Here is an 18,607-nt window from a genome sequence, read left to right as displayed (position 1 = left end):
AACCGTAGAGCCCCAGCTTACATCATAGGCACACTAGCGGCACTATCGGAGCCCGGAGGGCGTGAGGCCAGAGGAGGAGATCCGGTCAGCGACCACTCCAGAGGAGAGAGCACCAGCCGCACCCCTCACAAGTGCGGTTGAGTCAAAGTCGGCCCCCTTCTGTGTCTGTTCACAATGAGCTCACAGCTGCGCCCAGGGGACCGCTCCTGGATCTTCCCCCAGCCCCCTACCGTCTAGCCGTCCGCCAAGAGGGTCAAGGTTGTGCAAAAGTGAGGTGAGGCACAGCCTATAAGCTAGCGTCCACTCAGTCCTGAGGCCCGCGTTCCAACCACCAGGTCACCCCAGCTAGCCCCACAGAGTCAATGGAAGAGGGCGGCTTGCTTTGTCCACCACCCCCAAGCTCCCAGGGGCCACTCTTCCCACCCGAATTAACCGGCACAGTACCTGTTCACGCCCACGGCTGGCGGCGCCTCGGAAGTCCAGTCTCTGCAGCAGCAGGTGCCCACCAGCTCCGACCTCTCTACCACCGAGTGGGGCCACAAGCCCACAACACACATTTACCAGTGCCGCACTCCAGTGGGAACAGAGTCAAAGGAGGGGCCCGGTCAGTTACCACCCCAGCAGGGAAAGTCACGAGCGATATCCCTTACAAGGGCGTCCTGGCAGTGATTATCTCCCGCCTATGACTGCACCGGAGTCCCTGCTGCTATGCCTTCAGAGGCTCTAATGCCTAGTGCCCCAGGCTCCCCACTGGCCAGCCACCCACCAATAGGGCCGGAATCCTGCGGGCAGGGGGTGAGGGACAGTCAAGAGCCACTCCGCCCCAGAATGCGCGCGCTTGGCCATCGGATTCTCGGGGCAATCCCCAGTCTCAACGAAGGAGGGCAGGTTGCGCTGGTCACCTCCACTCAACACCCCGGGTCCACGCTGCTCACCTTGCTGGTCAGTGCCGTCCCATGTCGTGCCCAGGGTCTCCGCAGCCGTCGCTCGCCGCTTTAGGCCTCTCCACCGCCGATCAGGGTCCCAAGGAGCCGCACACTCAGCAGGTCTCACAGGTGTCCATAGGCTTGCTGAGCAACTGCCACACCAGAGTCACCAGGCCCCACCAGTAGAGGCCCACATCACAGGGTATCAAGACTGCGCCCTCGCCAGCTCCGCTGCCACCAGCTCCCAATTCCACGCCTCAGAGTCGCCTCTGGACTTCGCCTCAGTTCAGGGGGGAGCGCCTTATTTACCACAGGGCCCCAAGTGCTCAGGCTCGTACCACATGCTTTCAGGGTCGCGAAATGGCGGACCGCAACACCTGCTCCCGTTCATGCCCAACAACAAGAGTCTCCAGACCTCGGGGCCAGGATCAGGCCACCGCCAGCAAGGAGGTTCCGCAGGCAGTCCAGAGCCTCCGCTCCACTCCGCCGCCCAGAGGAGAGCTCCACTCCCCTCAGGCCTCCACTAGTAGGTCCGCACCTGGCCCACAAGATGGCGGATCACGGCCCCGCCGTCCCCCTCGTCAGCCGGCCTCTCAGCTCTGGCCCGGACTAACCGCCTTGCTGCCGCGCCTCCCGGGGCTGCCTCACAATCACCGCCCCCACACTTCCACGGCCTGCAGGGAGGGGGTGGGCCGGACGGGCAGTCGCTCTGCTCCGGGTCGCCAGGGAAGGGTCGCAGGCCGGAGCACCCGCAGCTGCGGCTCCAGGTGCCGCTCCGCTCCGTCTCACATGGCAAACGTCGGTAGAGACCTCGGAGGCGCTTCAGCAGGAGTCACGCCTCTGCGAACCACCCCGGGCACCCTAACCTCTCGAATCGTCTCAGCAGTCAGGGGCCAGTACAATCTGAAGGCGGGAGAAATGGCGGGCTCCGCTCCAAGCCTCAGGACAGCCCCAGCCAGGCAGCCACTGCACTGTGGGGAGAGCTAGGTCTGCTCGCCTCCCCGATGCAGGGTCTCCACTCCAGGCCCACACCTCCGGTTCGCACACCAGTGCCCGGCGGGCCAGCTACTCGTCTTCCCGGCACTGGACAAAGCCCCGGGACATAGGGATCAAAATGGCAGCCGCGCCGTCCGGACCGCCGCTCCGTCTCCGCTCGGCGATCTCAGGCGCTGTACAGAAGCCTGGTCACTCTGCCGACCACAGCCCAGGTATACGCAAGGCACCGGCACTTCCTGGATGGCAGGTAAGAGCCCTGGCTCCGCTTTAATGACCTATGTATGTGGTGGGGCAGCGGGAGCTCCTCCGGAGCACGTCTCACCACATCGCTGCCCAAGCCACGCCCCCCGCACATCTTTTAAGGCAGGGGTCTCCAAACCGGTCCTGGAGGGCCGGATCCATGCCATATTTTTGGGGTATCCCCATTGAGATACATGTAGTTATTTTAAAAATCTGGCATGGATCCGGCCCTCCAGGACCGGTTTGGAGACCCCTGTTTTAAGGCAATAAGGTTACATTTCGTCATGTGAATGAGGGTGCAGTAAAACCAACTTTCTGCCACACCCATGGTGCATTCCAATTGCAGAAATTAGTGTGTTGACAGTTCCATGTTTATGACCCCGGCATGTTCCAAAGTTTGTTTTTAAACATAAGGGGAGGGAGCACACTGCCTCATCCCAGCATAGTTCACCTCATTGCATTCTGGTAAATGCAGCACTTTTACTTCATATTTGCTGTAGTTTTTCACCAAAGTTGAAACCATTTACCAGAATGCAATGGGGTGAACTGTGCTGGGATGAGGGTCAGTGTCCTCCCTCGCCCCTTTGTTTAAAAGGCTTCCTGGAGCCAAAGAGCTGACCAGGTCGAGAGACCTGTGACTACTTGGGCAGCATGTCAACAACCCCAGATGACTTTTCTCTGCTCTCTACTATGTCTGCTCTCTACTGATGAAAGGCTGAACCCAGAAACACATGTCTAGAGACAACCGCACTACCTGCACCAACTTTGGTGAAAAACAGCAACTTTTAAGTAAACTTACTGCATTTACCAGATTGCAATGGCGTGAACTGTGCTGGGAACAGAGGCAGTGTGCTCCCTCCCCCTTGTGTGTTTTTAAACATGTTGTAGTGCAGAAACTGTCCCCCTGTCAATCCCTCAACTTCAATCCGCCCCCATAGTGGCACTCTCTTGCCGTTTCCATCCTGTACTCATCAGGGTTACAGCTGTGTTGCCGTAATATAGTTCCTGCTCTTTGGTAGTCAATTCAGTGGGATGGCGGGTACATCTCTGGAATCCTAGATCTAGCCAAGCCCATCTCCAGCTTGTGCCATCATTTGCATGAGGGTTCGCTAATGTAGTTGCAAACTCTACCTCAGCAAGGTGGATGGCCTTCCACCCATTTTGAAATCCTATGCATCTACACTGCCAGATAATACATTTCACAATTGGGGGGCACTCAGTTCTCCCTCATCTTTAAGTTTTTTCAGATTGGTTGAGGCCAACCAATATCTGGAAGCACCACAAAACCAGATCGGACTGTAAAATGCAAAAGTCTTTGAACAAGCACTGGCGTTGCCAATAGGTCTCGCAGTAGGAAAGTTGGAGCTATTGATTTTGTAAATGACATTTTATATTTATATATTGTTATTGACAATGCCAATAACGATATATAAATATAAAATGTCATTTACAAAACCAATAGCTCCAACTTTCCTACAGCGAGACCTATTGGCAACGCCAGTGCTTGTTGCATTCATTGTCGCTAGCTGGTTACTGCACCGGGTTGTCTGTGAAGTGATTTTTTGTTGAAAGTCTTACGGTCCTGAGTAGGCTTCTATGTATGTATTGATAGGATATTTTTACTGTGCAAACCTAGTGAAAAGGCAGTGTAGGACTGTAGAGAGTTAAAGACAGGCCTGATAGGAGAGGAAAGGTGTGTATGGTTAATGCATTGTGATTTCGGCTCCCAGGTTTCCGTTTGTATTGATTTTTGTCAGTTAAATGCAGACAGAATTCCATCTTTTTTCCTGCACGTATTTTTACACATGGATATAAATTGAACTTTGTTTATTTTTTGACTAATTTTAAATACTGTCATTCATAATTATTAGGCCATAGCTGAATGGATTGACAGAAAGGGAGTAAAAAACAGAAAGACGTTTTATTCATGAAGCGTAAAACAGCAGTAGATGTGTACAAAGTTAATACTAAAATGTATGTGTTTTCATGCCAGTGTATTGATTTATAATTTGAGTATTCATGTCATTGAAGTGTGTCAGGTGTTAAAGTATGAGTGTGCATTATTTGGTTAATAAATGTGGAAATATACTCGTTTCAGCATACTTTTTTCACAAAAGCAAAATAAATATGGATAAATACAGAAAACCTTATCGCAAAATAAGCATGGATAAATACAGATGTAGAGACCAAAAAAATAAATACCATAGAACCGGGGGCCTTGTGGTGTAGTGTTCTTTAAAGAAGTGTGTGTGTTCAGCTCTTTCCTAAATCAGAGTGGCACTGTTGCGATCCTGATGGATATAGGAACAACGTTCCAGATCCTGGGTGCAATGACTGAAAAGGCCGGCATGCTACAATGGGGTAGCAAATGATGGTCCTTGCATATATTTTAGAATACATAGTGGGGGATGATGCACAAAAAAAATTATCTATGTGCAATTACAATGTGTTGGTGTGAACGCACTGTGGTTCATTGATGGCAGCATCTCCTACTGACTGATCTCATGAGTGTCCAACGGAACATGTGTGAGTGTAGGGCGGCCTGTGTCCAGAGGCATAGTGAACCCCCGCTTTAGCAGCTCAAGTGGGGGTTGCCACTGGACCCGATGGCCTGGCAAAACGACAGACTGAAAAGTTTGTTAATTTCATTTTGTATTCTGCAGACAGAAGCTCATAAAGGCGCATTAAGGGAATATCAGGTCAGCACTGAGACTGGTGGTCAAGGGCAGCTAAGTGAGGTAAGTTGATTTAAAGAGATTATCACACGCCTGCTCTTTCTGAGACAGTGAACGCCTCCCAAGCTATGTTAAGCATTTCCTTCCGTTTTAAACCAAAGGGACGTGCTCGGGGATTGAAGCAGGCTTGGGCGTGGGTTGGGGTAATGTGGGGGTGAAATGCTATTAAGAATTGCTTTGAACTCTGCAAAAAAAAAGAACTCCGCCAGACAGAACGCACAAGAACGGCATTGCTGTCAAACAGCTGTTCAAAGCGGGAATCAGCGTAAAGAGCACAGTTCAGCAAACAACAGGGATGGAAAGCTCACGTTGTCAGAACACTGCTAATGCTAAGGGGGAGAAGTGTGGGAGGGAAGCCGGATGGGGGCGGGAGAACCTGGGAATGCGGCCGCGGGGAGGAGTGCAGAGGGTGCAGAGGCTGGGCTTGCATGCGACACGTCGGGCAGGGGAGGGGGCCGAGCGGCGATGAGGGTAGCTTGCTGGGGAAGGGGAGGAGAAATGAACAGATGTCCGTGAGGTGTGGGAGGAGTGCCTGATGCGCGTGCTTGTTGGGAATCGGCGTAAAGAGCACAGTTCAGCAAACAACAGGGATGGAAAGCTCACGTTGTCACGTTGCCTTCTCCCCCTTAGCTAATGCTAAGGGGGAGAAGTGTGGGAGGGAAGCCGGATGGGGGCGGGAGAGCCTGGGAATGCGAGTATGGGGAGGAGTGCAGAGGGTGCAGAGGCTGGGCTTGCGTGCGGCACGTCGGGCAGGGAAGGGGGCCGAGCGGCAATGAGGGTGTGAAGCAGCAGGGGCCTGGGGGAAGCTGGCTGGGGAGGGGGAGGAGAAATGAACAGATGTCCGTGAGGTGTGGGAGGAGTGCCTGATGCGCGTGCTTGTTTGTTCACGTGATTCACGTGAACTTCAAGAAAACCGCTGCTGAAAGCCCTTGGTTTGACGTGGATTTTGCCGACATGAATTCTCGCTCCGCTCAATGCGCTTGCGCGCATTGATAGGTCGCGAGACCTAAAAAGGACTTGGGGACCCAAACAGGTCACAAATTGGACACACATTCAAATTACAAAGCAATCTGAGGGGCATTAATATTTTGGCCAATGCTATGCATCTGGTCGAAGAGTGCAACAGTGATTTCCAGAACCCTATGCTTTGCTTAAGGGGTGTATGTTTTACCACAAGATTTCCATCCCTGAGTCCCGTTTGATTCGCCGCTCCAGGTAAAGTCTCAATCACCAACCCAATGCGCTTTATTACTTAGAGGGACCGGAAAGCTGGTTTGACCTCCAGAAGAACATGAGTTACAATAGTTGTCATTAGATGAATACAGGATTTTTTCCCCCCAAATACGCTCTGAGACTGTAACACTCCATTAGCCCAGGAGTAAACCTTAATGCAAGTACATTGTGAAATCCGAGGCCATGTTTAAAACTTGGCAGAGGCTCTCTAGAAGATCCAACAGTGTTTACCTAATTGGGAGGAAATTTAATATAACACGCCACCTTTGCCATCTTATTCGTTATATTCTCCGTTATATTTATCTCCAGTCCTGTGATTGGGCACATATAACCCCTGATGAAATACATTGGAGGCCACAGAGGGAATGTCGCAGCTGCTAAAAATGATGCTTGCTCAAATATGCGCTACTTCATTTTTCTCCTCTTGAGCAAAGGAATTGCATTTTTTGATTAGAGATTTGATGTGCTTTTATATTTACCCCTGGTGAAGTCTTTGGCTGGAAATGTATTGGAGAGTGTGTATAGCAATGGAAACAAAGGAGGATTAACAACTAATTAATTAATTAATTAAAAGAAAATGAAGCAAAAGGGAATCCCAGAATGGTGGTTAGGGGAGCTTACGTGCTGAGTGAGCTTAGTCCTCTCAAGTGACATCAACAGCTGAGATGCATGAGTAGAGTCGGGGTCCAAAACATGTAGATTAAAGTCTCCTAGGACCATGTAGTTTGCGTAGTGTAGAGACTTCTGCACAATGAAATTGCAGAGATCTAAAGTTAGGCTGAGAGCGCAACCAGGGGGTCTGTAGATCAAAAGCCATGTAAGAGAGGATGTAGGTCCAACCTTTAGGCAGAAATGTAGTCCTTCAATTGAACCCATATTTTATAGTTCTGAAGAGGAAATCTCCCATGCGTCTCTCACAATGATGGCTACCAACCACCTCTTTTATCTCCAGATCTATTAGCACAACATATTTTAAAACCTGGCAGGATAGCTAGAGCCAGAGCTGGCCTGGAATCCCCTTTCAACGAGGTTTCGGCCAAGAACATCGTATCCCAATCATTATTAAATAAAGATATCCATATGTGTTCTGCATGTTTAGGTAGAGACCTGCAGTTGATAAAGCAGGCTCTTATTCTATCTCTTGGGGTCGTTAACCTCTCCTTTAGCAGGGTTGCTCTCGTATTCCCTCGTGGTCCCCCTATGACAAAGTTACTGTTTTTGCGGAGATAAGGGAGTTTAGCCCTCACTAGATCGATAGCATGACCATCAGGGCAAGCCGTCTTCCTCCGACTCAGAAGAGAGTCTTGTGTCCAAATATAGTACAATTTTTATTTTGGGGGACAACATGGCTGGCACTGGCCATGGTCTGGACGCGCGCAGACTGGCTTGCCTATGTCTGTCTTTAATGTGTTATCCCCGGAAATGAGGCAAAGCCAAGGGGGAGGAGCTGCATCCCTCTGCACACAATGCAATGGCCATGTACTTTTTACATGCCTCCCATTCTTTTAATCTATTCAGGGTTGTGCTATCGTTCATGAGAGACGTGGCCCTTTCTGGAGTGTCCTCCCCAAACTTTTCTGCTTCACCCCCCTCTTTTCTGAACCTTTTTGTTTGCTTTTAGAATTCTTCACACTTTATCACTGCTAACCAGTGCTAAAGTGCTTGTTCTCTCTCCTTAAAACATGGAAGAATTGGCTTACACAATATTGCCATATTTAATTTGCTTGTAAGTCCCTACTAAAATGCTACTACCTTTGCTCAGGGCTTGTAAATTAAATGCTACTAGTGAGCCTACAGCATTTATTGTGCCATCAACTTAAATGCAATAACCACAGTTGATGGACAGAATGCAGAACAATGTCATACATTCACCCCAGTACAGAGATCTGGGCCTAAATCCATTGGTTTTTTTGCACTCCACACCACCCCAGTTCAGACATGGCCATATGCAAATCAGTCTGACCCTGTGCCTCATGGGAACATTCCAGCCCGAACTGCCAAGCCATGCCTTCCCTGGACCGGAAACATGCTTCCAAAGACCGGTTTCTTGCATTCCAGCTGTCTTCAGCCCGGCTTGCTTGAATCCAGTGGTGTGGAGAGCATGGGACTCACGTCTGAGCATACCCATCCCACTCGGGGTGACAAATGCAAAAACCACAGTTGATGGACAGAATGCAGAACAATGTCATACATTCACCCCAGTACAGAGATCTGGGCCTAAATCCATCGTTTTTTTGCACTCCACACCACCCTAGTTCAGACATGGCCATATGCAAATCAGTCTGACCCTGTGCCTCATGGGAACAGTCCAGCCCGAACTGCCAAGCCATGCCTTCCCTGGACCGGAAACACTCTTCCGAGGACTGGTTTCTGGCATTCCAGCCATCTTCAGCCCGGCTTGCTTGAATCCAGGCCAGGCCCAACCCTTCCTAGTTGACACATATGTCACCCTTCGGTTAGGCCCTTGACAGCCCAGAGGGCAGGGTGCATTGTATTTAAAACGTAGACTCTGTACTTTTAAGTTTTAAATGTCCTGGTAGTGAAACACTCTTTAATTTGTGTTTCAATACTGCAAGGCCTATTTCTTCTGTAGGATAACATTGGAGTTACTTTATTACATTTAATAAGTGTAATTTCCAAATGGGAACAGGTAATCAGTTCATGTTTGGTATCTGTGGAATTGTAATGAAAACTCCTAACTAATGGGGAAGTCTAATTTTAAATTACAATTTTGAAAATGCTACACCTGTCTCTGGGTCACATGACTAGGTGTAGTTGACAGTTACGCTTAATGTATTCCTCCTAGATAGCCACAGACAATAGGGACCTTAGGTTTGATTGATGGGCCATCTCTGGAAGGATGGGAGGAAGGAGCTGGTCCCAGCCCCACTTACACTTGAATAGGCTGTGTCCGGTCCCCAAGAAGTCCTGGATACCCTCTGTAGTTAGTCTGGAGGCAGGGCACTGGTGCACTTCAAATGCCTGCCGCTAAAAGCTTCTCCCCATTTCAAAGGCACAACTTGGCATAAATACTGGACCTCCAACACCGACTCTTCAGTACACTTAGATACGCTGCCAGTGAGAAGGTTTACTGTGTTGCTGAAAGGACTGACACTCTGCTAGACTGCTGATTTGAAGGACATCTGCTATGCTGTGCTGACATGCTGCCTGCTGCCCTCTTGCCTGGGTGAGAAGGACCGGACCTGCATCTGTTGAACGCAGGACCAGCAGAGTGACTCATAGGGCTATTTGGCTGGCCTCCTGATTTGAGAGTCAGGGGTAGAAGGTTCCAACCACCTTGACCCCAGCACCTACAATCTGCAAGCCTGTGCTGCTAAGTGGTTCCACCCCAGTTCTGGACACTTGGAAGAGGACCCAAGGTGCTCTGCCAGCCTCTGTGGATCCAGCATAAAGGATGCATCTTCTCTGCTGTTAAACGCAGCGGTGAGCAGAACTGATGCATCAGTGCTGCTGCATGGATCGGACCTCTCACAAAATACCCACATCATCTCCTCAGTCTGTTACTTTGTTCAGCAAGCTTAACTGGGTCCTTGTAGCCAGCCCGCTTTCCATTGTGGTTGGCTTGAACTTGTGGCTTTGTACTGGTCCGGCGCGACCAGATATCTCCAGTATTTTGTTTTTTTGGCACTATTTTTACTAAATCCTTTACAATTACATTACTCTGGTTCTACTGATAGGATTTTGGTCTTGTTTCATTCATCAAACATCATTCTATTATTCTAACTTGGTGTAGGATCCTTTTTTATGTGGAGTTTCTCACTTTATTACTGTTTGATCTGTTGCACTAATACTTTACCCTTTGCTTGTACGTTAAACCTGACTGCTCTGTGCCAAGCTATCAGAGGAATGAGGACAGGTTAATTTAGGTTGGCTTATGCTTCACCCTGACCAGGGTTGTGGTTGCTGTTTGAGCAGGGCTCATACCTCAGTCAACCAAAAATCATTTTATTAAATTTCACATCAAAATAATTATGTAATTAAGTATAGCTACCCTCACTGACTCAGAAAGCACGTTCCTCTCGGGCTGAATAGGAGTGTGCACTATTACCCAGGTGATGGCTATGATCAATTAATCATGGGTGGTAATGGATTTTCCTAGGTATTCAGCATGTAAGATTGCATGTTGTATGCTATTTTTGCATAAGATACCATATAACCTGACATGCAGTATGTGCATTGGGCAATAAAAGAAATCTATGTTTGCATGCAACAGCCTCTACATGTATGTTAACTTTCATTGTGTCATTCACATGCCAAATGTCTTAGAAACTGTAACTGCATGAAAGTGGTGGGTGTGATCGGTCCTTCTCTATGTCCTCCACACAATTGAAGTTCCCTTGGCCCCACCACAGCAAGGTTGCTTCTTGCCATATTGCTAATTGTTATGAGAGTTCTGAGAGGAATTCAACTTGTTCAATGTTAGATGCATTGATACTGACTTACTCTATTTTGTGGCTATCTAGTTGATCCCTCACTAACCCAAATCTGCCCTTCTTATCAATGCATATTTCGAGGGCATCCCATGCATCAGTGCAGTCTAAACCGGATCAGGTCTGAGCAAATAGTAAGTTTCACAACTTTGGAGTCAATGGTTCATCTTTTTTTTTTAATTTTTTTTATTTCAGGGTTATTATGACTGCAAGTAACAGAGGCTTGATGATGAGTTTGGACCAGGGAGTTTAGGAAATATCCTTCCAGCTCCATGCTTTACTTAGCCACATCTGAAGAATTATGTGGTAGGTATTTTAACATTCAATAATAACCCAGTTTCAACTTCTCAGACAGTTCATACTCATTGAGTATTTTAAATGTTTGTGTAACCTCAGGAATGGCCACGTTGACTTCTGTGACATGAAGCTGACTGGAGAGAGTTCAGCCTCAAGAGTAAGAAGCAAAGCTGCTCACTTCTGATCATCACTGCAGGTGGTAAAGACAATACTGGTAGCTACATTTTTCAAAGTTTTCCATGTGTGCAAGAAGCTTTACTAGGTGACTGAGCATCCTTTGCCATCATGCCTGATCCCTTATGATTGTTTAGTTGGTATCTGAGTATTCTAAAGAGCAACACATTTTTCTGTGGAATGTAAGTAAGCTTGGTTGTTCGCGTTGCCCTATGCTGATGCCATAGTTATCTCTTTCGTAAACAAGCTGTCTCTTATCTATTTGAGTGTATACTGTTCCCTCAAATAAATTTAATTTATTTTAAGGAAAATAACATATATATTTGAGTTATGAATTTGAAAATTAGATAAAGCAAAAATGTATTCTCTCAACCAAAGACGTCCAGAGAAGTTTGCGGATTTGTGGTTTAGGTGCATTTGAACACCCAATATGGTAGCTCTAAGGATGGGGAAGCTGGAGTGTTGTCAACACTATTTAGGGAAACATCATTGTATGCTGCGTTTTCTCAATTATACAGTGTTCTCTTAATATGTATATTGTTATAAAAAATAATCTTACACTTTTCTTAAGAAGAGTAGTATCGGATGTGCTGCTGTTCCAATACAGGATACATGTTTTGTTCTTATTTAATGTTTACCCAAACACCTTGGCAGATTGTTCTTCTAGTTAAACAAGTTGTGGCTGATGAATCCAAATTAGAAGTACTGATAAGCAAAGCCTTGGCAGAAAGAAATATCATGTCCTGCCCATTGTTTAATGCTCAGTTGTGTAATTGGTGCTTAATTCCTTAATATAGAATTTAATGGTTCTATCTACACCGTAAAAAACCCTGTTGATAGAGTAACCTAAGTACACAGCTCTAAAAATTTAGAAATTCTCTGCCCATTGACCAGCACTCATGCTTCCGGATCTCTGGAAATTGGCAGGATACTTTGAATTAAACTACTGCCTGTTTTGCAGTAGTTGCAGTCCAGTATGACCAAATTGTGACAGTAAGATTTAGAGTTTGACTAAACCTTAATCACTCTGGCATACATATTTGCTGATCATATGGATTAGAGTGAGACAGATTGAACTGAGGGATTAGCCAATATCTTGAAATACATTTTGGGCAAAAAGTACTAAGAATAGATTTGGTAAATGTTGTCTCACGTTTTGCACCAACTTTTACAGAACTGATTCTGTTTTTGCTAACCGACCTATGTACAAATAGGTTGGTTCGTAAAAAGAAATGTTAATGAGGTAGACAACCGATTTCGTCCCTTATCCGTTTTGTAATTGACAAATATTTTGGGTAAAATTAAAGACTATTGCCCATTAGTCCTATGGCCATTTTCGCACTTTATCTAGTATGTTGTTTGAATCACTTGAGCACTACGTATGTTTCTTACATTATTCACGTTTTACATTTTTTTGCCATTTAAATCTTATTTGTTACAGGTTTGTTTTTTGTACCAAGTCCACTGTGAATAAAAATTTGCATTTTGTATCTAATAGTGTTCTTGCAGAAAATGATTTGGAATTAAGTACATATGACATTCAGTGGACTTAAAATTACGGCTTTTAAAATATCATTTCAGGAACCACTTTTCGGTCTTGCGTATAAAAGAAGGCTGAGGATGTGGAAGTATGAGCAGATTGCTGAGTGTAGTAATTCCTGCACTTCTCCACCATTCTTTCTCTATAATGGTTACCAAATGTTATTTCAAAAAGCAACAACAAGTATACCACTTAGCGAAGGCTGTATTGGTTGATGGGCAGGGAATTCTGAATGTGGAACCAATGAGAACTGCATAAGCTTCCCTTTTTTCTGTGTCAAAGTATTATAGTTCTTTTCAATAAAGTGTAAGAGTTTTGTAGGTGTATAAAAGAAGGGATATCTGCATGTTGTAGCCCTGACTAACGAATCATGTGTATCATAGACACATTATCTCTGTGCTCTCAGATCATTTAAATGTATTCGGTTTTTTTTTTTAGTTTAACTTCATACATGCAACCCTTTCCTGTTTTGTTTCACATAGGTTTTTGCTATAATTATATATTATTTTTAATGTCATGAGATTCAACCTGTTTGGTTTCCTTTCCAAATTAACAGGTGGCTGGCCACAGCAGGAAAGGAAAACTTTTATTCTGTTTTTAACCCACGTTGAATAAAGAGCTGTGAGGGTGCTGTCCAAAGTGCATTCTCCTGAAAGCAGTACATTTCCTGGAAAACAAAATCTTTCAGTGTATCCCAGAATCAGGCTGAAACCCAAAGAAACTAATACCTGAAATTTGAAAAATAACTTTTGTATGTTAACCTATGGAAGGACATTGTTTGTGTTATTGATTTGAAAAGAGCTGCTAATATAAAGAACATTTCCTGTGTACAAACTATACTTAATTCTGAAGGTGCAATTTATATCTACTGCATAAGGAAGGATTTCACATCTTAAGGAAATGAATCAATGGGAAGGTGACATAAAAGATTAAACGAAATGAGACAATGTGAAAACAAACAACCAATTGGAGAATCAATCAAATATCTGCTATTTTACCTTGAAGAAAGGCCACATGAATCTGCTCAATGTGAAAAGGCTGTTGCCGTAAAGTCGATTCTGACAGTACATCATAAAGTTTATCCAATTGATGCAAACCCTAGATGGTGTTACTTACATTTACTAATATTGATATCACTTCATTATAAAAATGCCCCATAGGAACATTGGAAGAACCATTCACGACAGAATCACTCCAAGTGTTCAGTTTCTACAGCACGTTCATAACCTTCAAATATCTATTTGAACATAGGGGAGTGCGAATAATGGTGAGATTCTATGAATGTATTCAATGTGACCAGGCTTTTATCACAAAGGTAAATTTAATATACCACCAGATAACCCATACTGGTGAGAAACCATATAAATGTACAGAATGTAACCAGTCTTTTTTCTCAAAGAGACATTTAATACAACATCAGAAAACCCATACTGGAGAAAGACCATATATATGTACTGAATGTTGGAAGGCTTTTGCCACCATGGGAAATTTAACACAACATCAGCGAACCCACACCGGAGAAAAAACATATATATGTACTGAATGTAGGAAGGCTTTTGCCACAAAGGGAAATTTAATACATCATCAGCGCACCCATACTGGTGAGAAACCATACAAATGTATTGAGTGTGAAAATCAGTTTAAGACAAAGCAATACCTGATATTACATGAAAGAACCCACACCGGTGAAAGACCACATGCATGTACTGAATGTGACAAGGCTTTCAAATCAAAGGGAGAACTAATTCTGCATCAGACAAACCACACTGGTGAAAAACCATACGAATGTGCCAAGGCTTACAAAACAAACCAAAACCTAATATTACATCAGAGAACCCATACTGGTGAAAGACCATATAAATGTATTGACTGTGATAAGGCTTTCATATCAAAGGAAGTGCTAATGCGGCATCAGAGAATTCACACTGATGAAAGACCATATAAATGTACTGACTGTGACCTGGCTTTCAAAGTTAAAGGAGTGCTTATGCAACACCTGAGAACTCACACAGGAGAGAGACCATATAAATGTACTGAATGTGACAAGTCTTTTAAAGCAAAATGGCACCTAGCACAACATGAGAGAACACACACTGGGGAAAGGCCGTATAAATGTACTGAATGTGACAAGGCTTTCAAGTCAAAGGGAAAACTAATTCAACATCATTTAACCCACTCAAGTGCAAAGCCATATACATGTGATGATTGTAGTAAAGCTTTCAAAACAAAGCAACAGCTAATGCTCCATCTGAGAACCCACACTGGTGAGAAACCATATAAATGTACTGAATGTGCCAAGGCTTACAAAACAAACCAGCACCTAATATTACATCAGAGAACCCACACTGGTGAAAGACCATATGTTATTGTTAATGTTAATGTTAATGTTATGGGAATTTGTATAGCGCATGGCTGCCCCAGCCAAGGGGCGTCCCGGCGCTGCGAGCTGACCAGAGAGCAGAGTGAAGGTGCACAGAGAAAACCGATTATTGAAAAAGATGGGTTTTAATGGCCTTTCTAAAGGCTAAGAGGTCTTGCATCCCCCGTATGGTTTCAGGCAAGCTGTTCCATAGTTTGGCAGCAAGGAAGCTAAAGGATCGGCCACCAACTCTGGCAAGTCTGGTGCGGGGAATGATCGCTAGATGTTGTCCCTCTGAGCGGAGTGATCTGTTAGGTGTGTTCTCAGACATAAGGGGACACAGCAATGGGGGGGAGGCGGTTTTGAGGATTTTGAAGGCTAAACACAGAGCCTTGAACTGGATATAACCATATAAATGTATTGACTGTCATAAGGCTTTTATATCAAAGGGAATGCTAATACAGCATCAGAAAATTCACACTGATGAAAGACCATATAAATGTACTGACTGTGACCTGACTTTCAAAGTTAAAGGAGTGCTACTGCAACACCTAAGAAATCACACTGGGGAGAGACCATATAAATGTACTGAATGTGACCATGCTTTCAAAGCAAAAGGGGACCTAACGCGACATGAGAGAACTCACACTGATGAAAGGCCTTATAAATGTACTGAATGTAAAAAGGGTTTCAAGTCAAAGGGAGATCTACTTCGACATCAGAGAACCCACACAAGTGAAAAACCACATAAATGTATTAATGCTTTCAAAACAAAGCAACAGTTAATACTTTTTCAGAGAACCCACACTGGTGAAAAACCATACAAGTGTAATGAAAGTAACAAAGCCTTCAGGACCAAGGAAGAGCTACTGTGGCATCAGAAACCCTCCTACTGGTGAAAGACCATTCATATGTTCTAAATGTGACAAGACCCAAGCTAGACATATTACTACAGGAGAGGTTAAATAAAAGATGGCAGGCAAGCAAACTTGCTCACTTTGAATATGGTGAATCTGCAGGGAAGTTGTTTGCCTGGAAAATTAAATCTGAGCAATCCAGAAATTTCGTTAAAGAGGTGAGGGTTGCTGGTGAAGTTAATAGCAGGTCAACAGACTCGGCCATAGGGGAAGCCTTCAGTGAGTTTTTCCAGAATATATATACGGAGGAACTGAACGTTAATGTAGATGATAGGAATGAATGGCTGAATAATATAACTCTCCCGGAATTGGAGGGCACCCAAACGGAATATATAGAAAAGGATATAACGGAATTAGAAGTTACTAATACCATTAAGCAATTATCACAGGGCAAAGCCGCGGGACCAGATGGTCTCCCTGGAGAATTATATAGGTTGCTCAATTCTACGCTTACCCCAGTCCTTACGAATCTTTTTAATGATATAATGACAAGAGGGCTAGCACCCCCAAGCTCCTGGGGGGAGGCAAATATAGCCTTAATATTAAAAGTAGGCAAAGACCCAGCCGAATGCGGATCTTATCGCCCAATCTCGCTTCTTAATAATGATTACAAGATTTTTACCTCAATTTTGGCTGCGGGATTGGGAAGCGAGATTGGGTCGATTATCCACTCGGATCAAAAGGGGTTTATTAGAGGTCGGCAATTGGCTGATCTAACCTACGATTTGGTGGGTGCCACTGATATTGCCTCAACTTTCGGATTACCCCTTGCCATCATGACCCTCGACGCCACTAAAGCGTTCGATAGGGTAAATTGGGAATACCTAAATTTAATAATGAATAAATTCCGTTTGGGACCCAAATTCTGTAGGACCATAGGCCTATTATATAACAACCCTAGAGCATCCCTATTAATAAATGGCACACGAACCACCCCTTTTAAAATCAGCCGAGGAACAAGGCAAGGCTGCCCACTATCCCCTCTCCTCTTTAATCTATATGTTGAACCGTTCGCACAATCCATTAGAGAGGACACTAATATTCCACATTTTATTTTCTCGGGTTGGGAAAAGAAGATTAGCCTCTATGCTGATGACATACTCATCTATACAACTAATCCTACACTGGCATTCCCCGTAATTATAAAGAAGGCGGAGACCTTTGGGAAATTCTCGGGTTATGAAATTAACGCAGGAAAAACCGAAATTATGGTTTGGAATATTCAAAATCTTCAACTTCCGATAAAATCATCCATGAGGTATCTGGGAATTACAATAACTAAAGATCCAGAGCATTTGGCGCAAAACAACTTAGCTCGTATTTCTCGAGAATCCCAAATTTTGATGAAAGCTTGGTCCTTCCTCCCACTTAACATCTATGGGAGAACTAGCTTGGTTAAAATGAGTATTCTCCCGAAATTTACTTTTATCTTTAATTCCATTCCGTTAGCTTTTGACACCAAACAGCTTGGAAAATGTCAGCAGAATATTAATTCTTTCATTTGGGGTTATAAATACAGCAGAGTAGCTTGGAAAAAATTGAGAAGGAGAAGAGAAAAAGGAGGGCTTGCATTGCCAGACCTCGAATATTATGCTTGGGCATTTCATCTGACCCATTCTAGGATGCTACTTAAGCGCCCCTGGGAAAACGCAAATGGGCTGATGTACAAGGCAATGCTACTGGGTTCGGGTCTCCCAGAGAATGGCTTTCTCTTCAAGTTCGGCCACCAGAAGTTTTTCAAAAAAATTAGGTTAAAGACATTACTGAGTAGCTTGAAAGAGTGGTCTCAAATAAAATCTAAGGCCGGGATAGGATACTTATCTGAGCATGCACCAATTTGGGATCTACCCGGACTGGCATCACAAGAGGTCAATACAGTTAAAAAAGTTCTGCAAGATGCAGGAATTACAAAGTGGGGAGATATGTTGACGGAAAGATCAATCATAGACTGGGATATCTTCAAGCTAAAAGTAACATCACCACTCTCCTGGATAGTATATCTACAAATCGGAAGCTGGATTCGGACTCAAATTAGGAAAAAAGGAATGTTGGGAGAGGAGAGTCCTTTAGAAAATATCTTAGTTGAGAGACCGGCGGGAAAAAAGGAAGTTGCACTCTCCTATTGGCACATTATAGAGGATGGAGAGCGAGATTCTAACCTCCCGGAAAAAGTATGGGGCGCAGAGGGAGAACCAGACAGAGAGGTCATTTGGGAGGAATCTTTCACCCGCTTTTACAAAATCATCAAGCCAGCATGGTTGAGGCGCAACCATTTCTTTACACTCCACAGAGCGTACTATTCTCCTAAAAGGCTGTCGAAATTTCAAACAGGAAAATGCTGCAGCAAATGTTCTTTACCGGCAGCCTCGGACCTTCATATGTTTTGGGAGTGTCCGAACATTGCCACTTTTTGGGATGAAATCAAAACAACACTCAAATCTATCCTAGGTATCACTATCCCGTGCTCATGGTCTTTAATTATCTTCGGATTAAACCACAATATTAGGGGACCAGAGAGAGATTTTTTGTTTTATGCCATTTTATTGGCAAGAAGAGAAATCTGTAAGAACTGGGTTAATATACATCCCCCAACCCATGCAGAGTGGCTGGCTTCACTTTATGCAACATCAAAGCTGGATTTATCGAGAACTTGCAGCTCTCGGTCACTTAAATTTTGGGACCTTTTGATCAATTGGAGGAGAGATAGTTAATAACCCGGGTTTTTTTTTTTTTTTTGTT

General features: G+C 44.7%; 1 protein-coding gene across 1 annotated transcript in view; it reads left to right on the top strand.

The window, feature by feature from the left end:
* The window catches only part of LOC147706739 (uncharacterized), a 90,256-nt gene that overhangs the window by 64,940 nt on the left and 6,709 nt on the right, over nt 1-18,607 (top strand). The window contains 4 exon segments of the mRNA XM_086925575.1: nt 10,777-10,887; nt 10,978-11,092; nt 13,149-14,940; nt 15,357-15,846. Coding sequence (XP_086781701.1) covers nt 13,857-14,940; nt 15,357-15,846 — 1,574 coding nt within the window. The 5' untranslated portion in view covers nt 10,777-10,887; nt 10,978-11,092; nt 13,149-13,856.

Source organism: Lissotriton vulgaris, chromosome 6 (genome assembly GCF_964263255.1).
Source record: "Lissotriton vulgaris chromosome 6, aLisVul1.2, whole genome shotgun sequence".
Lineage (NCBI taxonomy): Eukaryota > Metazoa > Chordata > Amphibia > Caudata > Salamandridae > Lissotriton > Lissotriton vulgaris.
This window is presented reverse-complemented; position numbering and strand designations above follow the sequence as displayed.